Below are 22,147 nucleotides of genomic sequence, written 5' to 3'. Positions count from 1 at the left end.
GAGTCTACCCGCACGCCACGTGAGATCCTTTTGGCCTGATTAAGAAGCAGAAATGTGGCAGGTGGGACAGACAATGACAGGAGTGAATCAAATTAATCCCCTCCTTCGCTGGGCCAGGAGGAAAGTGGGGCGCCGTTTGGAACACGTGCTGCACGTTCTTTTTCAGAGGCATCAAGTAACTTTGTTGCGCCAGGAAGGTGCCCTTCACTGTCAGCACAGAGGAACGGTGGGAACTGGCTTACTGAAGTAATGATGTCTTGCTTCTTTTTGCTGCTGTTATGACTGTGGTTAGAGAGAAGGATGGGGGTGAAAAAAACTTTTTTTTTTTCTTTAAAAGCATCATATAGTGTTGGTAAGATGGGGAAACCATCTCTCCCTTACAAAATGTACCTAGGTATATGGGCCATGGTATGATTCAGGGAATATTTTGGGGTGATATGATGCAATTTGATTGAATTAATTAATCTAGGAATTCATTTTCCATGATTTAGTTGTCTTGAGAGAGCTTGAAGATGCAGAAACAGCAGTGAAATAAGCTTAGCCATCGACCACATCAGGATCAAATTAGATCAATTCCGGGGTTCATGTATCGATCTCGTCATATCTATTACTTTAAAATAGATTTTTAATTTATATTGATTAACTGTTCCCCCCGGAGTGAACAGTGTTGATTTGCAAAACCAAAATGTTTAGAACTTTGAAGATGAGGGTTGGGCAATGGATTAGTTTTGTGCACCTGTCTGACTGTCTGATGGGTCAAATCCATTTCTGAATCTGTTTCTGTGTAGGCTCTCAGTTGTCCAGGTGGTTTCCATAGTAGAGAAGCTTGAATCTTTGACTGGACTGGGTTGCTTGACGCGAGGACGTTTCGCTTCAAATCGCAGAAGCTTCCTCAGCTAAAATTCATGCTCTGGTAGTCTGACTTCTGTCTTGACTCTTGTAGAGAAGAATAAACAGAAGCCACAAAAACTGGAGTTTTAAACCTAACCAGACCCCTCCTACCGAGAGGCAGACTGCTATAGGCTAGTGACTAAACAATAGCTCTAATTAGCACCTATTGTGCTCTAGTTAGCACCCTCCTAATAACAGGGCAGCTGTCCCTCCTAATGATGGGACAGATGCCTCTCCTGATGGCTCCCTTGCGACTCTTCTGATGATGTGAATGACTCATTACCATGAGTCAATACCCATTGTAAACAGGGGACAAAGCGTGTCTCAGACCCCCTGCCCGGTTAAGGCTGGGTTTCAACTGTTTCACATAGAATGCCTCCTTGACCCCTCTCTCAAACCATTTCTTCTCTCTGGCTAAGATTTTAACTTCCTTGTCCTCAAACGTGTGGTTAGTGTCTTTAATGTGGAGATGAACTGCAGACTGAGGTCCACTGGCGCCCTCTCTGTGATGCTGGTATAGCCTTTTGTGTAAACGCTGTTTAGTCTCACCTATGTAGTGTTCGTTACAGTTTTCCTGACATCTGATAGAATACACTACATTGCTGTGTTTGTAACTAGGGATCCTGTCCTTAGGGTGAACTAATTTCTGTCTCAAGGTGTTAACAGGTTTAAAGTAAACTGGGATTTTGTGCTGTCTGAAGATCCTCTGTAGTTTTTCCCCTACTCCTGCTAAATAACGGAGAGACACTCCTCTTCTTCTTGTCTCTGTCTCCTGTCTATCTGGTCTCTTTGTTCTCTGGGACTTCTGCAATTTGTCCAGGGACCATCGTGGGTACCCACATACTGTGAGGGTTTTCCGGACAAGTTGTTGTTCTTTAGCCCTTCCCTCTGCAGTTGTGGGCACCTGTAGGGCTCTGTGTTGAAGCATCCTGATCACCCCGAGCTTGTGTTCAAGGGGGTGGTTTGAGGCAAAGAGCAGATATTGGTCAGTGTGAGTGGGTTTTCTGTAAACCCCTGTCTGGAGCTGCCTGTTCTCTCCAATCGTAACATCACAGTCCAAGAAGGCTAAATGGTTGTTTCTGGCATCCTCACGTGTGAAGTTGATATTGGAGTCCACCTAGTTGATGTGTTCTGTAAAGTCCTCAACCTTCTGTTGCTTGATTTTAACCCATTTGTCATCGACATATCTGAACCAGTGACTGGGCAGGATGCCTGTGAAAGATGTCAAGGCTGTCTTCTCCACTCGCTCCATGTAGATTGGCCACAATGGGGGATACCGGAGACTCCATCGCACAACCATGGATCTGCCTGTAGTAATTCCCCCTAAACAGGAAATACGTGGTGTTAAGACAGATCTCCAAGAGTTGGCAGATGTGGTCTGGTGTGAGTTTGGTCCTTTCAAGTAGAGACACATCCTCCAGCAGTCTCTGCCTCACAGCCTCAGCGGTGGGGATGCAGGTGAACAACGATGTCACATCAAATGACACCATAGTTTCATCTGCCTCCAGCTGCAGGTCCTTCTGAATCTGTTTTAAAGCCCTTCTTCTTGACCCGGGTGCATCCCGGGTTCAATTTAGCTTTTATTGCTTATGCAACTCAACCGTCGACATTGAGACCTCACTGATTTGGTGTAGAGTGGTCCCTCGTTTATCGCGGGAGTTATGTTCTAAAAATAACCCGCGATAAGCGAAATCCGCGAAGTAGTCAGCGCTCTTTTTTGCAATTATTATAGATGTTTTAAGGCTTTAAAATCCCTCACTACACACTTTATACACTTTTGTCAAACAGGCATTATCAGTTTCTTACTTTTCTCTCCTGTGTAAACACTCTCTTTTTTTCTTCTGGGCGAGAAGATTAGAAACAGACACATGCAGAACTCTCCCTTCGCTCACTGCCTCCGGGGGTACAGATGAGGGACCCGCAAAGAATCCAAGTCCTCTCTCGGTGGCCACGGATCTCTGCGGCTGCGGTCAACATCCGCATCAAAACAGCGAGCGAATTCTCTGGACCTGTTGCCAGATTTGGCGCAGCTCCGCACAGCAGACAGGAGGGCGGCGTGAGTGGCCCGCTGCTGTGTTTACCGAGCCCGCAGAAAGTGCATCGGAGGCAGTGAGAGCAATCGCGGTGATGCCAACTAGTGCCGCGACCGGCCCGCCTGATAAGGACGCAGAACACAATGCGCTGTTAAAAAAAAAGCATGCAAAATTGCACAAAAAAAAAAATCTGCAAAACTGAGAGGCCGCGAAAGGTGAACCGCGTTATAGCGAGGGACCACTGTATTTTCATATTAGTTAGACTTCCTTTGTACTACGCCCGAGTACATTTGCTAGTCTAACCCCATCTATGTGTTTTGGTAAAGTAAATGGTAAATGGACTGCATTTATATCACACTTTTCTATCTTAATCAGAAGCTCAAAGTGCTTTACATTCACCCATTCACACTCACCGATGTCAGGGTGCTGCCATGCAAGGTGCTCAACTGCACACCGGGAGCAACTGGGGGATTAAGGACCCAAGGGCCCTTCGTGATTTTCTGCTCTGGCGGGGGTTTGAACTGAGGATCCTCTGGTCTCAAGCCCAATGCTTAACGGTAGGTTTGGTGTATATATACCGTCCATGGCAGTGAAAGATGTGGAAATTGTCAGGATTTGGACTTGTTACTTTATGTCTTGCTTTATTTTGTTATTTGTATTTTTGTATGTTCTTTCTTGCTAGGTTTTTTCCTGCTTGGGTTTTCTCTGTCCCTATTTCTCTTGTTGCTTGGTGGTGGGTGTTTTCCTTTGTCTGCCCACTCCCTTGGTCTGATGCCTTCCACACACACCTGTTTCTAATTTGCAGCTCATCATTTGGGCGTATTTAAGGTTCACAGTTTGCTCTGGTCCATCGCCACATTGATGTGCCTTGTGCCTTCTCTTCAGCCCTGTACTTTATGTTTCCTCGTACTGCTAGCCTCCTCGTGTGTATGACCATGTGCTTGTTTTCCCGACCACGCCTAAGCCTGCTGTTAGTTGTACTTTTGCTCTTGTTGCTGCCTTACTGCGTACTGGACCCCATTTTCTGTTTCAGTAAACCATATTTACATACAGAACTACTTGTCAGAATCCTGCATTTGTGTCCAGCCCTTTCTGACCTCCAAGCCTGATAGAAATGGAGTTTGTAGATTTGGGACAGACCAGTTGTGGGCACAGCTAACCAAAACATTAGCTTTGATAACCATTAATCAGCTAACTGAAAAGTTAACTTTTATAATGCTAAACGGCTAAAAAAAATTGAGCGGAAATTACAGCTAACCGCTAACTTTTAGTATTGACTAAGTCACGGCCATATCTGTCGGCTACTGATTAGCCAGTTTCAAGTTTAAGTGCCGCTGGTAAAATTCAAAGGCGATCACAAACACAAAACGAACACACGGAAAATAAATAAATAAAAAATAACACCCCAAACACGGTCATCATTTTTATCAAAAGCAATAAATCGCAATAGTAATAGTCACAGTTCAGTATCTCTATTATATTTATAAACACAGGAACGGCTCACCCGTGTTGCGTTCAACGTGACTGGTAAAATCTACACCTCACTTCCCCACTGAAGAAAAGCCATATAACTTTTGTTGTTACATAAAAATACAGCAATAATTGTCTTTTCAGTTTAAAAAGGTAAAGATTTACTTGTACACGCTGTCTTTAAAGCAGACACACTGTCAATTTACGCTACGGGAGCTCATCTCAACAGAACAGACTGTTGCAGACACAACAGACAGGAACTAACATCTATGATTTTAGACTTCATAAACTTTTGACTGTTAAACTTTACTCACTTTACCAGCAAAAAGAAATGTTAGCGGACTGAAAATTAGCAGAACTAAATTTAGCAGAAGCTAACTGGTCCACTGATGGTTTTCAAAGTTAGCAGAAAAGCTAATCCGCTAATAAAAAAGTTAGCTTTGCTAATTAGCAGTTAGTGGAACTGTGCCCACCACTGGGACAGACTTGGGTACTAGAGGCTTTGACAAGCACACCTGCTGATGTCACTTTACAGACATCAGTGGATGCCCTTTGCCCTACCCAAAACCATTTGATGCCCTGTGAACCCACCGCCCTCCGTATCTATTTAGTCTCTCCTAACTAGGGTTGGGTATTGAGAACCATTTCTTTTCAAGTATCGTTAAGAAATGATTCAATCCACTGACAATAGCCTTTTTGCTTAATGATTCCCTCATCAGTCCTTCAGAGCGGCCATTATTTTTTGGGGTGCCTGTCGGGAAAATGATCATTTCTCTACATTGATTGCAGACTCTGCAGGGGGTCTGTAATCAACCGCTTCTGCAGCGCGGCTCTGCTTTGAAGCTTGAAGCAATGACTCCAACCCGTTGCTTTGTTGGTTCTTTTCTTTGATGCTTTTCCGAAGTGGCAAGTCCGCTTCTAAACCCCTCTCAAAGCCATCGAAATATGTCAATCGTGAGTCACTTTTGTGTGGATTCAAGTCCCTAACTGGGACTCCTGTCTTGTTGCGAGAAAGAAACTAGAATCATCCTCCATTCTGTAGGCACAGCTCCAAACACTGCACGGCTCTCTGCTGAGTCAAGTTAGAAAGATAGAGTCCGGTCGGAATTAATAACTTCAAAGTGAAATCAAATGACACCTCTTTCCATACGTTGTAATACAAACAGTAAACTGCAAACGATCAAAACATTTTTTTCCTCCCACAATGAGACGTCCTGCGCTAACTTGCAGCAGCCGGCTGAGTTCAGCTCAGAGGTATGGAGTGAGATTCATGCCAAAATGTCTGAAAGGAAATGCTTTGAACAAAAACTACAGATTTTGTTTATTTCTATTTATGTCCAGAGATCAAGGATCCAGTGATCAATTTCATATTTATTTACTTTAAGACTCCATAAAATGCTGTTGACATAGGAAAACCTGTAAAGCCTACTTTTAGTACACAGAAAATTCACAAGAGGTATCGATAAGAGAATCGTTAAGGAATCGGATCGATGAGCAGAATCGATAACGGCATCGATATCGATAAAATCTTATCAATGCCCATCCCTACCCCTAACAGCCACAGGAGATAAACGGCTGAAATTCAAAGCGTGCTTTGTTCGTTTTTGGTAACAGCTGGGTTAAGAGCATCAACTAGCTTATCTTATCACTTCTAAATCCTAAAAAGGTGCAGTCCTCCCCAGTGAATGTCACTAAAACCCTAAACTCGCACTCAATCCACAAAGTAACTCATTCCGGTACTCTACCAGATGTATAGTAAGCCATCATGCACTCTGTTTGTTCCAAGATCCCAGCACTTCCCTGCTATGCAGCATTACATAAGACCCCAGTACCTTCTGCCCAACTCATTGTAAAGTTACAAATCAGAGCTCACAGCGGTATACTGAGAATATCTGGCAGGAAGCCTCTTTCCCTTTTGTGCTCGTTTTTTTTTTTTTTTCTTTTTTGAGATGTACATGTGAGCTTCTGCCTTGTTTTCATGTTCTGCGAGGATACGTGAGGATGTGGTGGAGTGAAGTTCTGTGTGAGCCAGTTCAGACTCCTCACTTGCGTGACTACTTTGTGCCAAGTCAATACCAAGACAAGGGATAAAGGGGCACATGATTTGTAACAGCAAGGTGCACCCCGACAGATTCAAAAAAAAAAATAAAATAAAATAAATAGCTCGGCACATAAAACCACCATCACTCCATCACCACCAAATACGATTCGGATCTAACGCTGTTGGGTCAATAGGGACAGTAGATATCGACTTAAACCTGTGTGCAAACACATATATACACAATACACACAGCAGTTTAAATTGCACTCTAGCTTGTCCAGTTTGTTGCTAGCGTGCGCATGCATGTGTATTATCACATGATTTGGCTTCCAAAAGCAGGATAATCCTCAAAACCCTCAGTAATCTGGGTAAATTTTAGATTACTCTGTATCAGCAGATCAAAATAGGCTTCATTGCACGCTCAAATCTTCTGGGGTACATTTATCTCTTATCACATTAATTCCGTGCATGTGTGTGGCGGGAGTGGTAGCATCATTTGTAACGGGTTGTAAGGTGACAATGACTTATGAGGTAAGCGATTATGAGAGAAAATGTGCACAACAGCTTTTTTTCCTGCAGTATTTCTTGGTTAGAAGATCTGAAAGCTCTGGTTGTGTCCCAATGTGTCAGCAGCTCGGCTAAGTATGGTGGGGCCAAACCATTCAGAACTACAAACAAACATAAGAATTTTAAAATCAGTTCTAGCCCAAACTGGAAGCCAATGCAGAGCGTAAAGGACTGGGGTGATGTGGTCATATCATCATTATCTTTTTCTTTTGGCTGCTCCAATTAGGTCAAGTGTTTCCATCCCACCCTGTCATCTGTGTCTTCCTCTGTCACACCAACCACCTGCATGTCCTCCCTCAGCACATCCATAAACCTCCTCTTTGGCCTCCCTCTTCTACTCCTGCCTGGTGGCTCCATCCTCAGCATCCTTCTCCCTATATAGCCTGTGTCCCTCCTCTGCACATGTCTAAACCATCTCAATCTCGTCTCTCTGACTTTGTCTCCAAACTGTCCCACCTGAGCTGTCCCTCTGATGTCCCTTTCATTCCTAATTTTGTCCATTGTTGTCACTCCCAAAGAGAATCTCAACATCTTCAGCTCCGCCTCCTGTCTTTTTCTTAGTGCCACCGTCTCTAAGCCGTACAACACAGCTGGTCTCACTACTGTCTTGTAGACTTTCCCCTTCACTCTTGCTGATATTCTTCGGTCACAAATCAATTGAGTTGAGTTAATAGCATTTTAAAAAGGAATAATTTGCCCCATCTGTCATGCTTAGTTATCATGTTACTGGGTAACGTGTCATGGAATCCAATGAACGTCAACCTTATTTGAAATTTACTCTGGAGACCAAGCATTCAGCACAGTCAAAACTATTGCATTTATTAATCCTGTTAGGTCAACCAATAATTTGCATCACTTTTTACCAAAATTGGAGCAACTTTAACTCTAGACCCCTGTACAAACTGCAACTCACCATTTTTGCTGTTTTTACCCCATAACTCCTGAACATTCAGTCATAGACAGTCCAAACTATACCTTTTTGGAATTGCAATGATCAGACAAATAATGTGGTGTAGTTTTCAACATGATTGATGCATTTTTACATTTTGACATCTGTGTAATTCTTCATTGACCCCATAGGTCATTAGAGGTCAGTTCCAGGATGTCTCCATATCTGAAAAGTAACAGCAGTTAATTTAGAATGTCTGCCAAATCTGAGGCTTTTATCACAGAACGCAATTGTTTTGCTATGCTGCCCCGCTACAATCTGAATCCACTTCTCAACTAAGTTTCAGTGAAACTAACCAGAAGTCGGAGTACCCTCAAGTTACTTTGAAGTCATGACGCTACAAGTCCCACTGAAGTCTCAAGTCATCTCGCGATACAGACCAGTCAACCTGACTTGGGTGTTGGCAGTAACAGGCCAGTGTCCCGCTTTGAGAGTCACTTGCTGGGTTTCCTTCACAAATTTGCGCAAAAATTAAGTAATATATTCAGGATGTTGTCAAAATTACATTAACTGATAGAGTGTGATGGCTGGGTTCTTTCTGCTTGCCTTATCATTCTAGCAATGTTTTCACAAGAACTATAAATCCAATAGTTATGTCGACAGAATACGAGGTCTATTAGAAAAGTATCCGACCTTATTATTTTTTTCAAAAACCATATGGATTTGAATCACGTGTGATTACATCAGACATGCTTGAATCCTCGTGGGCATGCGAGAGTTTTTTCACGCCTGTCGGTTACGTCATTCGCCTGTGGGCAGTCTTTGAGTGAGGAGTCGCCCAACCTCTCGTCAATTTTTTCAATGTTTAGGAATGGCTCAGAGACTGCTGCTTTGTTTGATCAAAATTTTTTCAAAACTGTAAGGCACAACTGAGTGGACACCATTCGATAAATTCAGCTGGTTTTCTGTAAAAATTTTAACGGCTGATGAGAAATTTTGGTCTGGTAGTGTCGCCGTAAGAACGGCCCACGGCGCCTGACAGCGATCTGCGCTTCGAGGCGGCAGCGTCTCGCCGTTTCAAGTTGAAAACTTCCACATTTCAGGCTCTGTTGACCCAGTAAGTCGTCAGAGAACAGAGAACTTTCAGAAGAAGTCGGCATGAGGAGATTATTCGGACATTCCATTGTTAACGGACATTTTGTAATGAAAGAACGTGGGGGCAGAGTCGCATGTCGGGCCAGACCCGACCGCGGGGGGTCGCAACAGGAAAAACACCTCCGTTGGAAACCTTAACGGGCAAGTTGGAACATGCCCAAGCTGTTAAACAATGTCTCAGTTACTCACTTGTTGAAAGACATCAAAAGCCGCCTGAATTCTACAAATGGTTTTCAACACGGAGGTGTTTTTCCTGTCGCGGCGCACACAGATTTGCCGAGTCGTCACGGAAACGACTCGGCGAATTTGCGCGCGCCTTTCATTGAAAAATGTCCTTAAACAGTGGAATGTCCGCCTAAAGTCCTCATGCCGGCCTCTTCTGAATCTTCTCTGTTCTCTCACGACGTCCTGGGTGAATTAAGCCTTAAATTAGGATGTTTTCAGGTCGAAACAGGCCGACGACGGCGCCTGGAAGCGCTGCACGACGTCCCGCTCCGTGGGAAGTCCTTACACCGACAGAAACACCCCATAATCTCTCATCAGCCGTTAAACTTTTCACCAAAAACCAGCTTAATTTCTCGAATAGTGTCCACTCAGATATTCCTCACAGGTCCAGAAAAAATGTTGATAAAGCAACACGCGCCGTCTCGAGCAGCGTGTGAAACAAAGGGAATTCAGCCGAGAGGGCGGGACCACATCTCACTCAAGGCCTGCCCACAGGGAAATGACGTCAACGACACGCGTGAAAAAACTCACGCATGCGCACGAGGGTTCAAGCATGATTGGTGTAATCGCACGTCATTCAAATCCATATAGTTAAAAAAAAATAAAAGGGTCGGTTTATTATCTAATAGACCTCGTAGTAGGTCCTGCTAAATATTGCCATTTCTGTCATCTCATCACATAGAACAACATCGCTGTCTCTTCTTCTGTCCACACATACTGTATCATGTATTTTTAGAATGTCATGTGACTTTTTCTGCACCGAATCCCCTGAAAGACCACCTTATGTGAGCATCAAAACATTTTTTGGTGATATTTGAGGGTTTTTTTTAATTACATATTTCCTTTCAGTGCATTTTCAATTTGCGACTTCAAATTGCCTAATCTGGAGGGTAGCGGAAACCCACCTACTGTCATGTAATGCTCAAAGTAACTCTTTTAAATGGTCAATCTTACTTACTCTTCCCTACTGCGAAGGCTTATGCAAACCCTGTTTACTCCAAACAAATACCACTTCCTTTTGAGAGTTCCTTGTGATGGCATAAGGACACTACTTACACGAATCAATCGCAAATGTTTTGCTGATCAACATAAACTTTAGATCATTTCTGTAGCCCAATTGGTTGCGGAGATATCGCCGAAAAAATATTTTTCGCACCATGTTGTCGATGACCTTCACCTTTGTTTGATCATTTCCATCAGTTAATCACTGAGATAGCTTCCCAAGTAACACTCCCACCAAGTTTGGTTAAAATAGATCAAGCTGGGTTCTTTTTTTTGTTATCTTGTTCAGACACACACATACACAGGACCAATTGTTGAGCTGATAGGAAGCACAGAGCATGAATATTTCCTCAACTGAATGTACAGTAAAAATCATGTGCATATCAAAGATAAATAATATGTTCAACTGGGGAGCATGAAACATGTTTCGTGACCTCATTAATATCTTCTCAGTGGGCCTGGTGGCATTAAACAGAAGGCAACAGGAGTTAAGTTTTCCGAATCTTGGCAGAGATGAGCTGAGCCTCACCATAAAGCTGTGTGAATTTGTAATGCCGCAGTCTCATGGGAACAGCTTGGGGCCGTCAATTTCTCTTCCCTGTACCTCTGACTTGAGCTGTATTTTTTTTTTAACTACACTACAGAGCTGTCATGGCGATTCAAAGGCTCCCGGGGAATTGTTTTTCATGAACAATAGGAAAGTGAACACTTTCCCTCCTTGAGCTGAACTACGCTAAAGTAAGATTAAAGAGCATAATATAATATAAGCGAGGCTTTATGCTTCAGTTTTCATATCTGCAATTTGGTAATTTTAACATTATGAATGGACACATGAAGAAAGAGAGACTCATGGTGCATGTATGGATTGTGTTTGGAAGATAAACCTTAATTTTTCTGGTCACAAACAGGGTGGAGATCACACACAATACATATTTCACTCATGGTGTCAGCAACATGAGACTGAACTCACTCATGGTAATGGCAACATAACTTAACTAAACTGACTAAACCAATTGAACTACAAAATCACAATAAATCAATAACACTAACAACACTGTTAAACTAACATGAATCATAATAACATTAAAAACCCCAAAACACCGATCGCCCAAGGTGTATTTCAGTACAACATCCATTGTTTATTGGATCACTAAAATAGCTAATTTCTACAAAAATATTTGTCCTATCAACTTCCCATTTTTGCAACATTCATCCCTGATCAAAAATACATAAGCATGCCCATTGGCAAATCTCAGCTCTCCCTGGTTTTCTGTGATTGATGCCAAACACACACACACACACACACACAGGCCACTTGGCTATTATAAAATACATTATTATATGGTATGGGATTTTGTCAACTTCGGCTGTACCACATGCCGAGTTGACCGCGCGTGTGAAACGAGTACACCTCGCATGCAGCGTAGCGCTAGCTAATTGAGCGACGCCTTCTATCGATAATGACCAATCATATAACGCGATACACTGCCTACTTTGGCTATCAGTTTGTTGACAAGATGGCAGAAGACAGGTTTGTGTCTGTTAGCGACGCTGACTTAAAATGAATTTTACACGAAAAAGATGCGAAGAACACCCGCAGAAATACACAGTTAGCAGCCAACCTGTTTCGCAAGTACGTCACTGAAAAGGGACATGCACCCAACTTTGAAACTTATGATAGACGGATGCTTGACGGAGTACTCGGTCGATTTTACGTGGAAGCTAGACAGGCGAATGGTGAACTTTATAAGAAAACAAGCCTGATGACTCTTCATCATGGACTTAACAGGCATCTCCAGTCGATCGATGGGATGTCAGTTGGTGCAGTATGACAGTAATAATAAAGAGCTGAAACTTGAGATTGATTTTTCAGTTTTAGTATGTTTGACAAACTCCCAATTTTCTTGTTTACCATATAATAAAGCAGTTATAGACTTTTGATTTCGTTGAACCCCCATCCTGACCAGGTCCACATAATCACGGGTACACTGAAATCAAAAGTCTATAATTGTATATTATAGCAGATACAGAAAATTTACTGTGTGATAGAAAAGCTACGGTGCATCCGGAAAGTATTCACAGCGGTTCACTTTTTCTACATTTTGTTATGTCACAGCATTACAGTGGTACGTTCTAAAAATAACCCGCGATAAACAAACTCCGCGAAGTAGTCAGCGCTATTTTTTGCAATTATTATAGATGTTTTAAGGCTGTAAAACCCCTCACTACACACTTTATACACTTTTCTCAAACAGGCATTAACATTATCTCACTTTTCTCTCCTGTGTAAACACTCTCTTTTTTCTTCTGGGCGAGAAGATTAGAAACAGACACATGCAGAACTCTCCCTTCGCTCACTGCCTCTGGAGGTACAGATGCGGGACCTGCAAAGAATCCAAGTCCTCTCTCAGTGGCCACGGAGCTCTGTGGCTGCAGTCAACATCCGCATCAAAACAGCGAGCGTAGTCTCTGGACCTGTTGCCAGATTTGGCGCAGCTCTGCACAGCAGACAGGAGGGCAGTGTGAGTGGCCCGCTGCTGCGTTTACTGAGCCCACAGAAAGCGCATCGGAGGCAGTGAAAGCAATCGCGGTGATGCCGACCGGTGCCGCGACCGGCCCACCTGATAAGGACGCAGAACACAATGCACTGTTAAAAAAAAACATGCAAAATTGCACAAAAAAAATCTGCGAAACTGCGAGGCCGCGAAAGGTGAACCGTGTTATAGTGAGGGACCACTGTATTTCAAAATGAAGTAAGTTATTTTTCCCCTCAAAATTCAATTTACAACACCCCATAATGACAACATACGTACATCTCTATCTCTAGGTATCTCCATCTCTAGATAGATAGCTCTATGTCTCGTTAGATAGACAGATAGAATCTCTATCTCTAGATAGATAGATACATAGATAGATAGACAGACACTTCCAGTCAAATGTTTGGACACACATTTTCATTCAATTGAGTACCAAATATTCCAGAACATACTTGGGTCTGACAAGATGGCATCTGTCTTGGGTATAAACTGGTCACAGCGTAGTCCATGATAGCCCTCCTTACACCTGTGTAGACAGAAAGAGTTAAGATTAGAAGTAAACCAAAAGTACAATGGACACTATCAGCTGGAGAGACTTTCCAATTGAAAAAGTTGAGAAGAAGAAACCTAGATGAAGGTAAATGGATCATAAAGAGCTGAGTGCCCACTAAGGACTGAGGTGTTGGAGGGAGATACAGAGGGAACTGTCCAGATGGGTGGGGTGAGAAGAAAGAGAGGAAAGGGAAAATAGTTAGGCAGGCCTCAGCAAGGCCTGCAGCCTCAAAGATAGCACATAACTGACAGGAACACCAGGTCCCAGTGGAACAAATAGGGTACTGGGATGGAGAGCGCTTGGCATGATGTGCTCCATGCAAAATCTACAGTGGATTGGAGGCGGCCATAACCGGAGCACAACGTCCTGGAACCATCCAGATATTTGCCTTCATCGTTAAATAAATCTCTGCTGTATTGATACCTGAAAATCCCCCAGCAGCTGGCATTCACACTGAATACCAAAAAATTACGACACTTGAAGTCTGACTCTTCATGTTGCAATATTTCTGCTCTACCTGTTACAACACTGACTGCTGATTTTACTCTTGAAATTCTGTGCACATTTATGAAAGCAGTATCATGGACGCAATGTTTCTGTGTAGGCTCTCAGTCCAACCCAGTCCAGTCGAAGATTCAAGCTTCTCTACAGTATCATGGACAAAATGTATAATTTTCACCAACCTAGTAGGGCCGATAGCTTTCCTTATGGAGAAATAATCAAATGGAGGATGAAAAAGTATAAATAAATTAAAAAAAAAAGCTTATTAAAACATACTGAAATAAATTCATATGTACATACATTTGCAACATGAAAAGGGGCACAGTTTATTTACATGTACCAAGTATTGTTTGGGCTATTTCTGTATATCTACATTTATTTTTTCCTTTGTTAGTTAATAAATACATTTTCAACAAGGGGCATAATTGCATTTACTTATACATTTTGCAGTTTACAGTTTGCAATTTATTTGTTCATTTCCACTCAAATATTATTTGGGCAATATCTGTATTTCTACTTTTTTACATACATTTCCATGAATCAGCTATAGTTTGGGCCATTTTGGTGTTTTCACATTTATTTACGTCCAGATTTATTTCTTAATTTCTATGCATGTTTGGGTCAGTTCTGTACAGTGCATCCAGAAAGTTTTTATAGCACTTTGCTTTTCCACATATCACAACAAATTATGTTACAGCTTTATTCCAAAATGGAGTAAATTTAGTTTTTCCCTCAAAATTCTACACACAGCACCCCATAATGACAATGTGAAAAAGTTTTTATTTTTTTATTTTTGAGATTTTATTTAAAAAAACAACAACTAAGAAATCACATATACATAAGCAATCACAGCCTTTGCCACCAGCACCATGCTGTGGAGATGTTTTTCAGTGGCAGCAATGTATAGAGACATCCTGGATGAAAACCTGCTCCAGAGCACTCTTGACTTCAAACTGTGAAGAAGATTCATCTTTCAGCAGAATAATGACTCTAAGCACACAGCCAAGATATCAAAGAAGTGTCTTCAGGACAACTCTGTGAATGTCTTTGAGTGGGCTAGCCAGAGCCCAAACCTGAATCCAATTCAGCATCTCTGGAGAGATCTGAAAATGGCTGTGCCCAAAGATAGGTACATCAAGCTTGTGGCATCAAATTCAAGAAGTCTTGAGGCTGTAATTGCTGCCAAAGGTGCATCAACAAAGTATTGAACAAAGGGTGTCAATATTTCATGTAGACATGATTTCATTTTTTCTATTTTTTTAAAAAATTTGCAAAAATTTCAAAAAACCTTTTTCGTGTTGTGAGTAGATTTTTGAAGGGAAAATAGTTTACTCCATTTTGGATTAAGGCTGTAACATAAAATGTGGAAAAAGTGAAACGCTGTGAATACTTTCTGGCTGCACTGTAACAATAATAATAATAATAATAATAATAATACATTTTATTTATAATGCACTTTACATTTACGCAATCTCAAAGTGTCTCTCAAAGTGCAGACTTAATTAAAATGAGAAACAAGGCATTTTGTACACTGCATTTCTAATTTTATAAATCAATATATTCATACAAACATTCTGAACATGAAAATGGGCATAATTGCATCTAATGTTATGATGCATGAGTTTTTGCAATACATTACTGTCAGAAAAACCTGCTGGCATTGATAAGGAGGAATAACAACTGAGGTACACAATTCTGATGGACTAAATAAGTTAGAACTTCTTCTTGATTCCCATCTCTATTTGTGTTTCTGTAACTTCATGTAAAAGCTTTTTCATCTGGACATCAGTAACCCAACTAATTTGTAATGATACAACTTTCAAAAATTTATGACATTACAAATTTGTATCATTAATAAAATCAATTATTAAATAATTGATTTTAGGGAAATATATACCTAATTTCTTCAGTGTGTTTAGTACTGCATTATTTTTAATCCTCACACAATATTCCCGGGTGTGTTTGTTGGTTAAATGGTCTATGTTTGTATTCGGGTCTGACTGATATGGATTTTTGGGGGGCCGATACAGATACCGATATTATGGAGTGAAAAAAATGACAACACTGATGAATCAGAAAACATAAAAATATCAATGATTCCTAACTGTTCACTATCAAACCCTTATGACAAAGAAATGTAATTGAGGCTTGATGTTTTACAATTTAAACATGAACTTTATTATTATAAATATAATCATGACCAACAATCAAATCATGCTGCTGTCACTAGGACTGGCAGTCATTGTGTCACATCACTCAACATTTGTATAAAATAGACTTTTGTTTATTTTGTCCCTGGCAAGCTGGCGGTCACTTTGCCTCTGTGGCTTGTAGCTAATGTAATCAAAGGGGTGATGGGGATCCTAGCCATGCTTAACAACATGGTAAACAATGCTGTTGGAGCACCCTTTGATAGACAAATTAAATAATGACAATTTCTAAAAGCTAATGTTTTTACTGCATTGTTTAATAGTGGTGGCCAAGTGGTTAATGCGCTTGGTTTCAGTTCAGAAGGTTCTGGGTTCAAATCCCACCCCTGCCACATTTCTCCATGTAATGTGGAGTCGCGTCAGGAAGGGCATCCGGCGTAAAACTTGTGCCAATTCAACATGCAGATCCACCTTGGATTTGCTGTGGCGACCCCAAGTGCAAAACAAGGGAGCAGCCGAAGGGACTTACTTACTTTTTGTTTAATAGCTAAAATAAAAACTGGTTTCACATCTGCAAAAATAACGCTGATACTGATATGTTTGCAAAATGTTCATATCGGCTGATAATACTGCAAAACCGATCTACTGGTCAGGCTCTAATTTTTATATCACATTTCCATCAGATGTAGATGTTCAAAGCACTTTACAATGATGCCTCACATTCGCACACACACCGATGTCAGGGTGCTGCCAGGCAAGACACTCAACCGCATCCACCAGGAGCAACATGGAGACTGAGGCCTTCGCCCAAGGGATCTAACTCATTTTTCTGTCTGATGGGGAAGTGAACATTGAGAGTATCCAAGGAGAACTACCGGTGTAACATCTTTACCCGCCTTGCTCTGTACTGTGCGTGTGCATACTGCCTCACCAACAGGGACATTTCGAAGTCTTCAAATTGTGCAGCGCCGTTTTCCTCTATCTGATTGCACCGTTTATTCCAACATCGTCAATATTTGCAACCCAAGTTCTCAGTTCTATCTCATTTATTCTTCCACACGGGCCAATCAAAAGATTAAATTTGCTCTTCGACAGTTAAAACTAAAGTATGCAAAGTTCCGATGTACTTACTGTAGCTCAAGTTTGGAACAACCCTAGAGAATAGTTTGGTCATCAAAGAGGAACGGAGCACATTTGCAATAGCAGCCATGCTGCACATACATTCAAAGCACTGATCCATCCCTTTCCTCTCTCCCAAGGCTTTGCGGAGACAATTTAGGGATTTACTTTGGTGTGTCTGCTTCGACATAAACTTCTGCATGAGTGACTCTTATGTCAGAGTTGTCTCCATTTTCTCTATTCCGTCACTCACCGACATATTGCAGGTTTTCCGAGGAGATTTAGGCACATTATCTGTCAATATCTGTTCACTGCATTTCCACTACTGTCACACTTCCCAGATAATGTTTTGGAAGAGTGACTGTCCAACTGTGTGCCAGCGTGGCTTGAGCTGATAGTGTGAAGAAAAATGGTATTTAAAAAAATAAAAATGAGCCCAGAATAACTGAGTGAGAGATCACACGATTGTGTTAAGGCCTGTGACAAAGCTAAACTGTAAAGTGTTATTGCCCTGTGCCGAGCTCAGTTGGAGTGTCGAGGTCCATCTGTTTCCTCACATGGAAAAAGAATAAGCCTCAAATTTCTTTTACAACACAAAACCGGAGCAGCTGAAATGCACTTTACCTTTCAAGGCTATTTTTTATATGTGTTTGTGCACTTGCAGATTTTGGAGCAAATACGGGCACCTTTGAAAACTTGCAGAGAGCTGCACAGAGATCTCTACTAATGAAAAGAAAAATAAATCCCCCTTTAAAAAAATCTCATTTATGTATGATTTGTGACAACTTATTAGGTCTCGACGGATTTTCTTACATTAGATTTATAATTCTTTCTAATAACGCTGTCAGGTTTCGGTCCTGTTTGTGTTCCTGTTTTTAATTTTCCCCTTTTCTTTTCCTTCCATTTGCCCCATTCTTGATTTGTTAGTTGTTTTTATTTTTGTCACTTGATTATTCTCATTCTAGTTCAGTTCTGATTATTCCTGGTTATCCATTATTCTTTGATTCCTGGTTTTGGTTTTTTATTGTATTTTTGGTTCAGTCATTTATTGCTTTTCTTTCTGTATGCATGAGTCTCTAGTTCCGTTCCTGGTTATCATTTATTTTATTTGTCATACATGTTATTTAAGCATAACTTCCTGCAGCTTAACAGCTCCAAGACAGAAGCCATCCTTGTCGGTACCCCACACCAGGTTCGGTCAACTTCCATAACCAGCATCTCCTTCTCTGGCCAAGACATTCCCCTTGTCACTTCAGTCACCAACCTGGGTGTTAGAATGGACCCTCACCTGTCATATGAGGCTCACATCAAGCATCTGTGTAAGACCTCCTTCTACCACCTCAGGAACATCGCCAAACTCTGACCTATACTTACTCTGCCAGATGCGGAAAGGCTCATCCATGCCTTTGTCTCCTCCAGGTTGGACTACTGCAATGCACTCCTCATCGGGATCCCTAGCAAAAGCATTCAGAAGCTCCAGTACATCCAAAAGAGTGCTGCTAGGATCCTGATGAGGGTGCGTGAATACGATCACATGACCCCCAACCTTAAGTCACTCCACTGGCTTCCTGTCACATTCAGGATTGAGTACAAGGTTTCCCTCCTCACTTATTGCTGCATCCATGGTAATGCTCCCCCTACCTCAAGGAGCTCCTTAACCCCCAAACTGTCACATGCAACCGCCGCTCTGGAACTACTAAAATCCTAAAACACCCCAGGACCAAGCTTCGGACCATAGGAGACCGGGCTTTCTGCTCGGCTGCTCCCAGGCTGTGGAATGCTCTCCCTGAGCATCTGAGAATGCCACAGTCTGAACATTCCTTTAAACAAGGACTGAAAACCAATTTATTAATTAGAGCTTTCTCTTAGACCTTTTATAATTGATCCTATCATTTTTACCTCATCATTTTGCCATGTTTCGTGCGGTTGTTATTTATGGTTTTATGTTTTTAATTCTAGCATTTAATGTTTTAATGTTTTTAACCTGTAGCACTTTGAGATGATCGAATGTAAAGTGCAACATAAATAAAATGTATTATTATTGAGATGATCGAATGTAAAGTGCAACATAAATAAAATGTATTATTATTATTATTTTGTATTTGTTATCTTCGGTAGTTATTATGTATTCTTTGGTTTTGCTTCTTATTTATCTTCAGTGTCTCTTGGTCTGGTTGTGTTCTATTTTCCTGGGTTTTAGTTTTGGTTATCATTTTTGGTATGTTTAGTTATTCATTGCATTATTCTGTAGTCACTGGTTTTGTTTCTGCTCGTCTTGTATCCTCTGTTTAACTTATAGGATGTTTGCCATGTTTATTGTATTCACGTTATGTATCACTCAGTATCTTTCCCGTTCTAGTTTTGGTTATGATCAGTAGTTTTCTTGTTTTCCACTTTTTAGACTAGTCACATTATTTCTTGTTTGGCCCCTTTTGTTTTGCTCACATTAACTATTGTCTGCCTTAAGCACGTCACATTTTTCCACCGTTAGTTTTCCAGTGACTTAGTTCTCTTGGTTCTATCTGCTTTGTGTTTTCCTTCCCTCACACTCTTGCGCCTGATCCTCATCTGTCCCCACGCCCTCTTCCCAGTAACTCCTCCCATATGTGCAGCTTATTTTCCAATCATGTCCTGTTCTATTTAAGTCCATTGTGTTCACATCCTCACTGCTCGTTCGTTGTACTTCAGCATCTTCGTCCCAGCTCTGTTTATTGCCTTTTGCCTTTAGCCTGATTGCCACCCTGTGTTTGACCCTGGCTTGTTTTTTGGACTTTGTCTTTGTCTCACCCTCTGATCTCTCTGACACCGTGTTTCTTTTGTTTGACCATGCCCCAGCCTCTTGTTCTTCTGTACCTCTGCCAGGCCGACTGCCTAACTGTGTACCGTACCTCAATCTGTGATTTTTTTTTTAGATAAAGCCTTTTTTACTCTAACAACTGTGTCCGCGAGTCCTGCATTGGTGCCCAGGCACCCAGTGTCTGCAATCATGACAAACGTGCTACAAATATAATGTCCTTCCTTTCACAGTTGTAGCTGTCATGCACTTGCACTATGAGCTTGAACTGAATTATACACTGCCAAATCACAAATCAAGTCACCTCAAAGTGCTATACAACCCATTCCATGAGGAAGCACACTGGTGGCAGCAATAAGGAAAAACTCCCCCTGCAGTTTCTGATTACAGGAAGAAACCTTAAGCAGACCAGAATGAGTGGGGGTATCATCTGCTATGGCCATTCTAACAAGGAAAAAAAAAAATCAAGGCACAACACATATTTGACATAACAAGCAGTCACAAAATAAGTAAAAAAGAACCAGCAATGTTGTAACTAAGCAACCACGTGTGACTTATTATTTGCACAACGGGGTAGTTGACTACACATCAATGAGGTGCAGATCAGAATCCCAGAGAAAGAGACAAGGCGAGTGAGTCAAGGCGCAGTGCCAACGATGAAGAGGTCCCAGAACTCACTCCAAAAACAGCAGAACCTCCAATCTGCCAACAAGGCACATTGTTACTGACCAGCAAGTTCTTCTGATCTGAGGTTCCTATGTATCCTGTGCATCTATTGATGTTTACTGATCATGGTGCACGACTGTGAACAAAAAGGTGCCGTTTGAGCCTGTGACCTTATATCCACTTCTTCTTGCATGAACAGAAGTAATGAGGGCCGACATCTGCAGTGCTTTTTAAGGTAAGTTAAGAACTGTCTGGATTGTTTTTAACTGCTTTTACTGTCACGCACTTTGTTGTGTGCTGTGGTGTTGATGGAGAGATGCGTTTGTCTAAGATAACAGGTGTGTGATTAGTGTTTGTGATGTTTTTTTGTATTGAAGCACAGGTTATTATGCACAATAAAGATGTATTATCAAGTGTCTACATTTTCCATTCAAACCATGTTTAAAATTCAGATCCCCTGTGAAAGGTGAATCCCCCCACCCCAATTAGTCATGTGAGGGTTCCTGATCATTATGTACTTTAAATACCAAAGATAAACTGTGCTGGAGTTTGGACCAGGCCTTTGCTGGCCTATGGCGTAAATTCTTTCTACTAAAAGATGATATGAACATTGCCAGCTCTGCACTAGTCTGACGACACCTCATTTCTAGACAAATACACCACTGGGCACGTAGATGAAATATGCTTGGTACTTAAAGAACATGTACACCAGGCATGGAAACTGCAACTGCGTCAGGAAAGTAAGAATGACTGTAGGATTCTGATGTGCGCTCTTTTGCACTGGGTGGTAGACAGGCCCTTAGGGTGGTCTCCCATTGACTATTTTTTTGCCCCAATTTACATCCTGATTTCAAAATTGAGGAAATTGGGCCTGGTATATTTTTTTTTACACTAATTGACAAAATTTGTACTGCCTACTTTTTTATATCCCCTTACATTCAACTGTAATGTATTGTGAAATATATTAAAAAAAAATTGTTGAATAGATCTGAGTACTTATGATTGGTAATCTCTACTTCTCCATATTCACATTTTGTGCATTACAATGTAACCAAACCTCCCAAATTTTTAAAACATTCTCGATTGATCACATTTCCACAATGTTAATTTTACCAAAAAATAGGCCCATTTGCAGAGCCTGCTTAAGTATCCATTTATATATTTTTTTAAGGGGCCAAAAACATGTACAATTGGGTGTCAAAAATCAGCAATGGGAGATCACCATCAAACCTTCAGAATATTGTTGTGGACAGTACGGAGGTCACGAAGATGTTCACCAACATTCTGCTTCTAGTTTAACTGACGTTAAGTTAAACCAGGCAAACTCATGTATAAAGTTTCCAGTTTCCAAATAAGAATGATAACTGAAGACTTAAACTATCAGCTATACCTGAAATAATCAAGTACTTTGCATATTACCCAGAAAGGAGAACTTTATTCAAATCTACATTTCTGAAAGAAATGAAGCGTAGCATTTGTTCTGGCAGTAGACTCATGAATCAGCTCCTTATTCAATCAGCTAACTGAATCCAGCTGTGCACTTTAATCCAAAGC

The 22,147-nt window shown here is 41.3% G+C and overlaps 1 protein-coding gene and 1 long non-coding RNA gene across 2 annotated transcripts in view; one reads left to right on the top strand and one right to left on the bottom strand.

Moving 5' to 3' along the window:
* Positions 1-22,147, bottom strand: part of nrg3b (neuregulin 3b) — a 613,393-nt gene that overhangs the window by 72,524 nt on the left and 518,722 nt on the right. The window contains 1 exon segment of the mRNA XM_034193122.1: positions 13,263-13,336. Within this exon segment, the coding sequence (XP_034049013.1) occupies positions 13,263-13,336 (74 nt within the window).
* Positions 3,494-8,183, top strand: LOC117530197. The gene is made up of 3 exons (XR_004566224.1): positions 3,494-3,503; positions 4,241-4,246; positions 8,093-8,183. It is a non-coding gene; the product is annotated as an uncharacterized LOC117530197 (long non-coding RNA).

This window comes from Thalassophryne amazonica, chromosome 18, assembly GCF_902500255.1.
Source record: "Thalassophryne amazonica chromosome 18, fThaAma1.1, whole genome shotgun sequence".
In the NCBI taxonomy this organism is placed as follows: Eukaryota; Metazoa; Chordata; class Actinopteri; order Batrachoidiformes; family Batrachoididae; genus Thalassophryne; species Thalassophryne amazonica.
Note: the sequence above shows the minus strand (reverse complement) of the source record. Positions and strands in the feature narration are given on the sequence as shown.